Source organism: Pyxicephalus adspersus, chromosome 9 (assembly GCF_032062135.1).
Source record: "Pyxicephalus adspersus chromosome 9, UCB_Pads_2.0, whole genome shotgun sequence".
Taxonomy (NCBI): domain Eukaryota; kingdom Metazoa; phylum Chordata; class Amphibia; order Anura; family Pyxicephalidae; genus Pyxicephalus; species Pyxicephalus adspersus.
This window is the reverse complement of record NC_092866.1, coordinates 62,297,753-62,309,160: the sequence shown is the minus strand read 5'-3', so window position 1 is coordinate 62,309,160 and position 11,408 is coordinate 62,297,753. Positions and strand designations below refer to the sequence as shown.

General features: G+C 41.6%; 1 protein-coding gene across 1 annotated transcript; it reads left to right on the top strand.

The window, feature by feature from the left end:
* The first annotated feature begins 765 nt into the window (after window positions 1-765).
* On the top strand, window positions 766-8,953 carry DKK3 (dickkopf WNT signaling pathway inhibitor 3). The gene is made up of 4 exons (XM_072421570.1): window positions 766-879; window positions 4,282-4,410; window positions 4,616-4,696; window positions 8,855-8,953. The coding sequence occupies exons 1-4, from the start codon at window positions 766-768 to the stop codon at window positions 8,951-8,953; spliced, it is 423 nt and encodes a 140-aa protein (XP_072277671.1).
* The last annotated feature ends 2,455 nt before the right edge of the window (window positions 8,954-11,408 follow it).

Here is an 11,408-nt window from a genome sequence, read left to right as displayed (position 1 = left end):
CTATGTGCTGCATGAATGTTTCTCCCTGCACACGTGGTTCCTGCAGCTCCCTCTCCCCTGCAGGTGACGTCTGTTCTCCTCCAATCAGAGCTCAGTATGCAGATTAGTGGGCGTGTCTTACACTTAGGCAGGTTCTGCTGCTGCTGCATCTGATCATTGTTCCTCCAGCATCTCAGTGAGTGCAGGTCAGTGCAGGGAGGGGATGGGGCTCGCCTTTTCTTTTACCGTCTTACGCCGCATGTGTGTCCACTGCCGTCTCTCCTGCGTTTGCATGTCAATGCATGTTTGCATAGCCAATAAATTCAGAGCACTTTTTTGATTGGTGCTCTCAAATATTGGGTAGGGAAGGGTTAACTTCTGCAAGATTAGGATAACGATGTAACTCTATTAACATCGAACTGTGATTGCGGTGGAAGATCTTAACCAATGATATTACGTTTTTCCACCGCAGACTTGTATTTGCCTGGGGGCTGGGAAGTTGCATCGCAGGCTGGCTTCTTTAATCACCAGGGGACCAGGTGTTGTCACCTGCGACATCGTCATTAAGGCTTATGGGAGGGGCAGTGACACAAATTGTGGCGGGGAAATCGTGGCATTGGACATATCAACCAATCATGACAGGGGGAGAAAATGGGGTTCACTAACTTTCCCATGCAGCCGCAGGACCTGGCGGTGTAATTACCCCGCTCTATATGTCGCTCACAGTCATTACATTGTCACATGGGCTTCTGATGGAGACTACAAGTGGTCATTACAACACACATTATGCAGGAATGGTCCAATGTTGTCACCATCAGGGAGAGCCTGAATTACATCTTTAGAGAGGTGGAGAATCTGATGAGGGATTCCCACACTAAGCTGCAGAATGCAGTGAAAGAGGTACGAGGGGCCGGTAGCGCCGTGCACAGGTTGTAGGTAGAGCAGCCATGTAGCAAATCTCCTGTTAGCGCGGTTTGATATCAGGAGATATATTAGTGGTAGTCTAAGGAAGTGTTCCCCAAACAGGCTCTGGGAATTATGGGGCACTAAAGAATCCTTGGGGTATAAGGGGAAGAAAGGCTGTGGCAATTATGGGGTTATAGGAGGATGATAGACTCTGGGAATCGTAGAGGGTTTTGGAGGACAAGGCTCCGAGAATTATGGGGGTATATGACAAAAAAGGCCCTGGAAATCAAGGGGGTATAGGGGAGGAAAAAGTCTGGGAATCATTGGAGTATAAGGGGAAGAACGGCTCAGGAAATCAAGGGGGTAAAGGGGAGGAAAGACTATAGGAATCATGAGGGTATAGGGGAGGATAGAGTCTGAGAATCCTTGGAGTATGAGGGGAAGAATGGCTCAGGAAATCAAGGGGGTAAAGGGAAGGAAAGAGACTGGGCATCATGGGGGTATAGGGGAAGAAAGATCCTGAGAATCATTCGAGTAAAAGGGAAGGAACAGCTCTGGGGATCAAGGAGTATAGGGGAAGAAAGGCTCTGGGAATCATGGGGATATAGGGGAGGAAGACTCTGGGACTGGGAAACATGGGGTTATAGGGCATGGAAGGCTCTAGGAATCATGGGGGCAAAAAGGGAGGAAAGGCTCCAGAAAACACTGGGGTATAAGGGTAAAAACGGCTCTGGAAACTAAAGAGGTATAGGGGAAGAAATACTCTGGGAATCTTAGGGGTAAAATAGAGAAAAAGGCTCTGGGACTCAAAGGGGTATAGTAAGGAAGCACCTCAGGACCCAAACGGGCTAATATGAGAAAAGGGTCCCTGATTTATGGGCTGTAAAGGCAGCAAAAGGCACTGGGAATCATGTTGGTACGGGGGATTTTCCTGAGAATTATAGGGGTAATGGGGTTCTGGGACTCTCAAAAGTTTGAGAGGAAGCCCCTAAGTACTCATAGGAGCCAATATGAGGAAAGAGTCGGGGTCTCATAGGCAGCAGAATGCTCTGGGTATCAGTGTTGGGGGTAATATCCCCAACAATGGGATATATAGGCAGGAAAAGTCTCTGGGACTGAATAAGTTAATGCTAGGGATTGGTTACAGCTTGGGACTTGGATACAAACATTGTAATTTATATTTGATTTTGGCACAGAAAACCCTAAGTAATTGCACCATGTTTATGATATTTCCATGCTTTACCTGCCAAGTGCTCCTGTGGAAACGTCCGTTTACATGTGGTCACTCCTCCATGGCATGTCACAGCTTAGTGGGTCTGAACCAGAAATGAAATGGGTCATAGGGGAGATCTCCCACTGTACTTGTTCTGTCTTCATTCTTTATTAATAAATATATTTAATATTTTGAATAGTGTTATAAGGGGTCAGAGCCCCTATTGTCTGGCATTCATATTGTCTGGGTCGGTGCTATGTAGACATTTGTTCTCTATATGTGATAATACCAAGCGTGAGGAAAAATCCAAAGCTGGCTGTCAGACATTTCACTGGAGTGGGTTTGTATCTGCATCGGGCAAACATAAAATATTAACCTGGATCTACAAAACCAAGAAAATCCAAGCCCTGACAATGGAGGGTTCTGGTATCAGCCCAAAATGCGTTAGCTGTCTATGCTCTATTGTGCCAAAAACTGTAACTGGACCGCAATGTCTTTATCATTTGGGAATCCCCATTATGTTCATTCTCTGTGCTGTACCCGTTTTATTCTGAGAAAGGATTGGCATGACAGCCAGGCACCGGACAATTTCAGATGAATCCAAGCCCTGACGGAGAAGCCCGAAACGCGTCAGCTGTCAATTCATTAATTTGTTTTATTTGGGGCAAAAAGTTGTATCTGGACTTATTTCCATGGCTTGGCTTTTTCATACTCAAAATCTGAATAACCTGGGGACACCATAAAGCCACCATCGGGCAGCAGAGCGTTGGCACATTACAGCAATTACTTCATCCTATCGGAATCCCCATTAAAATCCCGGCTGCACCACCCAGCCAAAAAACGGCCAGTCACCTGATTTCGGAAGGAGGTCATCACATTTTATGGAAATTGCCCAGGACCCTACCTTCTCCAGGTCCCACATAATGGCAGGGGGTGCAAGGAATGGATGATGTGCATTTGGGACCCCCACTTATTTTTTGCCCAGGACCCCATTTTGTCTAAAACCATCTTGGCACACGTCTGATACGCAGAACGCTTGCTTGTCTCTGGGACATAAAAGGTTAACAGGATTTTCAGTGCAAAGCCACAGAATTCTGCATTTTTCTCTGGGTCCCCCTACGCCTCCCTTTTACCCACAAATCCCAACATTTCTATTTTTCCTCCGAAGGCAGAGTTTTCTTGGCAGTAAGTTATATTAGATGCTGGGGAAGGTGTAGAAATAAATCCGTCCACGGCTGCTCCATGAGTCTAAATTTCCCCGCCTGGTAAAAAAAAAATCCATATATTTTTATTTCTCTGAGATCAGTCAGACGTCTGGAGGAGGAACAACGCAGGGCTGCAGGCCAAAAAACAAATTCGGTTACATTAAAATGGATGTAAACCTATGAAAAAAGTTTCATATAAGCTTTAACATTTCAAAGTCTGCAGCTTTTATTAAAATCATCCCTGGTGATCCTGCCACGTCCTGTTATGGGGCGACAACCGTCTCCTAATTGTGGGCCTAAATTGTCACGTGCACCCCTAGCGTGGACAACAAGCAGCCAAGGCTGATTTATTAAAGCTCCCCAAGACTGGAGAAGGTAGACTATCATAGGAGAACCTGGGGGATCCCTCAAACCTGGAATTTGTTATTAGCTTGCAAATGTTTTCAATCATGGACTAGATAAATTTCAGGTATGTTGGATCACCCAGGTTCTCCCATGATCTTCTCTCGTCTTGAAGAGCTTTATTAAATCAGGCTGTTGTGTAGGAATGGTTTACCATTGTTAGGAAACTGATCTATTGATCAAGTGACTCCATGAAAAAGAGTTTTAATGTTTTAAACCTTCTATATAAAGTTCTGTTTTTATATATTCTCTTGTAGTCTGATCCAGCAATTCTTTCGCAGTACTTCTGGCATGGACTGCAGCCTCCCATCCCATGACTTAATGCAGCTTAATGCAGCCCTCCTTTCTCCAATCATATTTAATCCGGTGCAGAAATAGGATTCAGCCTGAAGCAGTGGACACACCGCTCCTGCACCATTCCAGGCTCCAATATCCGTAGGGATTCACTCAACCCCGGTGGATGAATGGATAGAAGTTGCATCCACTCAAAAGCCATTTTCAGATTTGTAGAATATAAAGCTGATTTTAACAAAGTGTTATTGTAAAAAAAAAGAAATCTAATTATATTTTTTTCAGATGGAGGCTGAAGAGGTTTTAGCAGACAGAATTCCCTTGAACGACCTCCCACCCAACTACCATAACGAGACCACCACAGAGACAAAAATCGGGAATGACACCATCATCACCAAAGAGGAAATCCACAAGGTATTTACAGTCCAGGAACATTTGTCATCACGGTCAATCTGTACATATATATCCAAATCTTATTTCAGTTTTCTCATGATTTTATATGAATAGAACAATGGATCTGTTTGTATTCTTAAATGACTTTTAGCTTTAGTATTATTATTTTAATTAATTTATATGACTTTATTAATTATACTTTTGTGTTATTTCCATGTGATTACAGGAAACAGACAACAAAACAGGATCGACCTATCTCTCCAAGACCATCGTATCGTCACTGCAAGGTGAAGACAAGAGAGAACAAGTGAGTTTTTTATTATTTGCATGATTTCCCTGCTTTTTATGTCTTTATAGACACAACAGGATGTAGGTGGAAATCTTTCCATAACTGGGTGAAATCCCATCTCTGAGAGTTGTCAGTGGAACACGTGATCCTAATGGATGAGTTTCCCTTTGTTCCTGTATTGGTGGCAATTGTAAAATTTGGATTCAGCTTTCCTACCATTCACGGTTCTTCAGGACAAACAGTGGTTGGCTTTTTCCAATGGGGACATAGAGAACAATAGGAATGCCATAAGGTTGATTGGGGATAGCACTAGGTCTCATAATGAAAAAGGAAAATATAGATCTGACTGTAGGTGGCTTCATTGGGGACTTAGATGGGACCATCAACTTGGAGCACCGGAATGAGAAGTTGGTGGGCAAGTAAAATGGACTATAAGGGTATGCTGTGGGCACCGTGGACGTGGCAGCTATATCAGCTTGTTGGACATCCCATTCTAAAGCCAAGGACTATACAATGAATCCGCCCCCCACCCTTCCCCACATGCCCTTTGTGACTGTACCAGCCTCCAAAATTCACTAAATATTGGAGGGCGTCTGTGGGAACTTATGGCCAATTAGCCTAATCGGGTTTTGTGGGGTCCGGTGCTGATGTTGGATGAGAAGACCTGGCTCACTCCAATTCATCCCAAAGGTGTTCAGTAGGAGAGGTCCGAGCTCTGTGATGGGCACACAAGTTCCTCATCAAACTACGTCTCTATGAAGCCAGATTTGTGCACAAGGGAAGTTATTTTGGCTTTCCCCAATCTGCTGACCCCTTCCATATAAAAAATGTTATTAATTTAATTGTCCACCAATTTATCACTCTGGTGCTCAGGTTTTTTTTGGGCACATTGCCTACTTACCCCAATGCCTGATCCATCCACTGAGCCTTAAATAACTACAGCTATGTAGTGCCAATGGAAGGACCACAAGCTCCTTGGGGCAGGGTCCTCTTCTCCGCCTGTGTCACTGTCTGTATCTGTCTGTCCTTTGCTACCCCTATCTTTGTACAACGCTGCGTAATATGTTGGCACTATATAAATCCTGTTTATTAGTATTAATAATAATAATAATAATAACACACAAGATGGACCAAATTATCTCCAAACACCTGGAAATCTCTGATCTTTAAGATTATGTGTGGCTCCTCAAGAGAGCAAAGTCACAGTTTCCCCCTGTTCCCGATTAAATTATTAGTTTATTTGCAACCATTTTTATAACAAGACATTTTGGGTGATGGAGTAGCTTCAACAAACCCAATCATGGGATCCCCGGTACTCTACCAACCAAACACGTGAGAAGGATTGTTGGACGATGGTTCTCCTCGAGTGACTTCACCTTCCCAGCTCCACCAGCTGCCCCAGTGCCCCGGCCAATATTTAGAGGGTGGCGACTGATGCAGTTCTTTGGAATCGACCCAAAACCATTATTTTTGATTTGAGTAAACTGACCCTTGAACAGAACCGGCAGAGATTTATTTACATTTTGATGTCTGTGTTTCTTGCCTTCCGGTAATAATCCTCTGGGGTTTGTTGAAGGATTAATTATGTTCCTTTCTGTCTCTGTGTCACATGAAACATATATACATACTCCATGCTCCAGTTATTGTGCCAGTCAGCTTATTAAACTTTACATCACTCATGTGATCTGTACAATCGTCATTTCTGTGCTGGCTGCCTTTATATACCTAATGACGTGTTCTGAGATATGCCAGTCTGGTATAGGCATTGTTACTATAACACGGCACTGCTGGTATATAGAAAAACATGCACAGGTATAACAGTAATCCTGATATATTGGCACTGATAATATATGGTGGGCATGGATGACATAAAACAGGAACTGGTATTGTGTTCTAGGTCTTGCTGTTCTAATTGGCACTTTATCTGATGGGTATTGTGTCTTATAGAGGGCCATTGACTCTTCTATAAGGGCGACTGTTGGTATTTATTGGGCATTTGTCTTCTATAATGGGCACTGTTTGTATATAATGAACATGAACATTGTCTTCTCTGCAATGGGCATTGTTGGTTTTTAATTGGCTTTGTTCTTTCTACAGGAAAAAGTTAGTATATAATGGGCACTTATCTTTTATAATTGGCACTGTTGGTATTTCTTGGGTATTTCTTTTCCGAATTGGACACTGTTGCTATTTAATAAGCATTTATGTTCAGTAATTGGCACTGTTGATTTATAACGTACATTTCCCATCCATAATGGGCACTGTTGGTGTTTATTGGGCATTACTGTTCTGTGATGGGTGCTATTGGTATAAATTTGGCATTTGTTTTCTAAAATGGGCACTGTTGGTGTATAATGAGCATTGCTTCTGGTAAATGGGCACTTTTGGTATATGGCGGACATCTCCACTTCTACAAGGGGCACTGTTCGTATATGACATTGGTATATTGTGGGCATTTTTCTGCAGTGGGTAGTGGTGGTACATATTGGTCTTCTATACCAGGCATCGTTGGTATATAAGGCGGACACATTACGGCCTTTTCTATAGTAGGTACTGTTGGAGTATAATGGGCATTTCTCATCTATATTTGGCACTGTTGGTATATTTGGGCGTTGCTTCCCAATAAGAAGCAGTTTGTGTATATGGGCATTTCTCTTTTGTAGTGGGCACTGTTGGTATCCATTTATGCCCAATTTCTAATTGCCATTTATCTCCTTCTATAATTGGCACTGTTGGTATTTATTGGGGTATTCTATATCAGGTTCTGTTGGTGGGACATTTCAGTTCCCGAATGGGCATTGTTGGTATATAATGGGCATTACTCTGTTCTTCTCTCCTTTTCTCACACATTTTAGTCTATAATGGGAAATTCTATTATGTTGGTATATATTGGCCATTTCTCCTATTTTTTTCTTCACATTTTTCTAAAGTTGGCATTTCGTATATGTAACGGCCATTTTTATAGGGTTGGCATATAATGGAGATTTCTACTCTAAAACAGTTACTGTTGGTATATAATGGACATTCCCCTAATATAATGGATGCTGTTGGCATTCATTGGGCATTACTCTTTCCTACTGAGTGCTGTTGGTATATAAAGGGTATTGTTTTTTTAAGTAGCACTGTTGGTATATCATTGTCATTTTTTTTTTTGATAATGGACTTTGTCAGTGTATAATGAATATTTTGCTTCTGTGACAGGCACTGTTGGTATATAGTGGACCCTTTTATTCGAAAATGGGCAATATTGGTGTATAAATGACATTTCTCTCCTTTAATTGACATTGTTGGTATATCATACACAATTTCCTATTAGTACACTGTTATAAAAGGCATATAATGGGCATTGCTTTTCCATAATGGTCACTGTTGGTATATATTACCATAATATTACATATACATTATACAATTATATTATTACATATACCATTAGAGCCAGAACTTTTCTTCCAGGACCAGTACCCGGCATCACCATCACAGAATGGGTACAAATTCCCTCCGAAAAATGATACAGAGCCTTCCATGAAGAATGAAGGTTGTTATAAGTTGGGGTAGCCAATTCTATATTTTGGAATTGATCCATATGTCCATGAGATGTCCTACAAACTCATGTCATGTGATCAGTGTCCCCGAACCCTTGGCCATGCATTGCATTATTTGATTTTGACGATTGCTGCTTCATCCAACACATTTTGCATTTTTTAGACTTTGGGGAAGTTGTGGCTATGATAAACATTTATATGACGGGTGACACCTTTTTATCTCGGGATGTCGATGGCCAGGAAGAGGGGTCACCGTGTGATTGGAGGATGGAATGCGGGGACACGTCCGTCACACTTCAGCACCATCGCTGGGACACTCTTCATATCTCTGCCTCGGCCTGCTCACACCTTGTGCACAAAAGGAAGCAGCGGTGTATTTTTAGCAAAAGCAGATTGTGCCTGGAAGTAATTTGGGATTTCACGTCCACGTGTTCATATTTGCAGTTTCATACATTCATTGTATTTTATTTGCAGTTCTGCAAAGTACTGGAGGCCTTTAGAAAGATACAAATTTACAAATCATGTCATTTAATCATAATTCACAAGGAATAGTTTACTGAAAGACACCTTTTCAGTCTTTGACCCTAATAGAGGGATTTTTTCTTGTTTTCTGTCTCTTTGTCACCCAATTTAGGAAATAAGGAAGGAAGGCATGTACAGCAATAACGACACAGTCCAGGAATTCCGGGCAGCACGGTGGATCAGTGGCTGGCCTTTGCAGCTCTGGTCCTAGGCTTGAATCTTGTCCAGGACAGTCAGCATGGAGTTTGTATGTTTTCCCAGTGTTTGGGTGGGTTTTGTCCCTAAGAGATAGAGACTACAGGCCTGATTTAATAAAGCTCTCCAAGGCTGGAGAAGATACACTTTCATCAGTAAGGCTGGGTGATCCAGCAAACCTGGAATGGATCTGGTCCAGGATTGAAAACATTTGCTAACAATAGCTAATGACTTTTATTAAATCCATTCCAGGTTTTCTGGATCCCCCAGCTTTACTGATGAAAGTGTATTCTCTCCAGCATTGGAGAGCTTTAATAAATCAGGCCCTACAAGTGCGTGTTTCAATGTACATTACACAGCCATGGCCCAGTGTTATCACCATCAATTATCCTATCTTGAAAAATGCCATGCAGCCATCGCGGGAGTACATGTAGACAATTAGTGGCTACAATGGGTCTGCAGGAAATTAATAATACAATGAAAAAGTAAATTACAAATCAATACACAGAGCACACTAAGGTTTCTTTTTATAAATTATTCCAGTTTCAATTCGCTCATTAAATTTGTTTCTTTCCCATTCATTTTTTATTGTGCTAGCTGTTCAACAATTGGCCACTAGGTGGCAGAACGAGTCATTGTTTTAATAGAAGACCACCAGCAAATTTCAGAGGAAATGACTGGGGGAATGATTTATAAATAGAGCGCTAGGTAGCATTCTGTTTTAGGGTTTCCCTCTATTTTCAATGATCCCCCCTCTGACACTCATGTCCGTCCTTTACTCGGCCGGCTATTGGAACTCACACCCTGGGCCTGATGTATTAAAGCTCTCCAAGGCTGGAGAGAAAACACTTTCAGCAGTGAAGCTGGGTTATCCAGCAAACCTGGAATGGATCTGGTCCAGGATTGAAAACATTTGCTAACAATAGCTAATGACTTTTATTAAATCCATTCCAGTTTTTCTGGATCACCCAGCCTCACTGATTAAAGTGTATTCTCTCCAGCCTTGGAGAGCTTTTATAAATCTGGCCTCTGGGGGAGGGAGATCTCTCTGTTTTGTTTTGCCATCTGGATTGCTGTGTTTTTATATTTTGTGTTTTTGCTGAATCACATGATGAACATTTTATAATGGAAGTCAATGATTCATTTCATTTTTGTTCCAAAGTTGGATCAGTTTTTAACTTGGACGAGCGTTTTGTTTTGCTTTGTGGTCCGATGAGTAACAAAAAGTCAGCAGACTGCTAGGTGTCCCCGAGGGCAAAAAATGCATTTCAGAGAGAACACGCTCCCCCTCTTCCCAATTCCAGCAAATCTAGGTGGTTCTTGTAATGGGGGTCAAACCTACCAAATGTCCAGACTTAAAGGGAATGTACCCCTTTAGCTCCAGGTCCCTCGGCCCGTCCCCTTTCCTCATTGGTTGGCCTTCATTTTGGATGGATATAAAATGTAATATTTAAAAAAAAGTATGAATTTACACTAAACCTTCATCCAGCCTCTGAAATATTGTAAGAAATGCCCCCCAATGTGACCCCATATTTTGAGTATTCTGAGTATTGTGAGTTATAAACTTAGAGTATAGTACTAGGGCTGGGTATTCCCCTGCACATTAGGAGTATTCTTGATGATGGGAGTTATTGTTGTAGAGTATTAGGAGTATTGTTACTAATACCTGCAACCATTTCCCATTATATCATTACATAATAGGAGTAATATTGTGTATTGCAGCAGACTATTGGAGTATTGTCAGAGTATTTGAGTATTGTCAGTAGCATAGTATTCTGTCGAGGGGTTTTAGAAGTAATGTGTGTCTTGACCATGGCAGAGTGTATGGGTATTGGGAGTAATGCCAGATATTATGTGGTATTAGGAGTATTCTAAGTATAGTCAGTTATAAAATTGGAAAAAAATAATAAGTTTGGGTATTCAGCTGAGTATTAAGAGTATTCTCAGTGATACCAGTTATTGTTGTAGAGCATTAGGAGTATTGTTACTAATACTTGTTACTCTTGCAAGGTATCAGGGATCTTGCTAACTTTTCTTATTATGTCATTACAGAATAGAAGTAATATTGGGTATCACAGCATAGTATTGGCAGCAATGTAGCTTTGTGTAACGGGGTTTTAGAATTGTGCGCAATCACTGTGGCAGAGTATCAGGGGTATTGTGAGTAATGCCAGCTAATGTGTGATATTAGGAGTATTCTGAGTATTGTCAGTAAATGTAAAGGATTATTGCTGGGTTTCTCAGTTGGGTATTAAGAGTATTCTCAGTAATTTTAGTTATAGCCTGAGAGTTATTGTGAGTAATATATGATGCAGATGAGTATTACTAATACTACCTATCATCACACTACATATTAAGAGTAATGCCGGGTTTCTCGGCTGAGTACTAATAGTAGTCTCATTTATACTAGTTATAGTTTGGGAGTCTTATAAGTCTTGGAACGAATGTATATTGGATTGTTAGAGTATTTG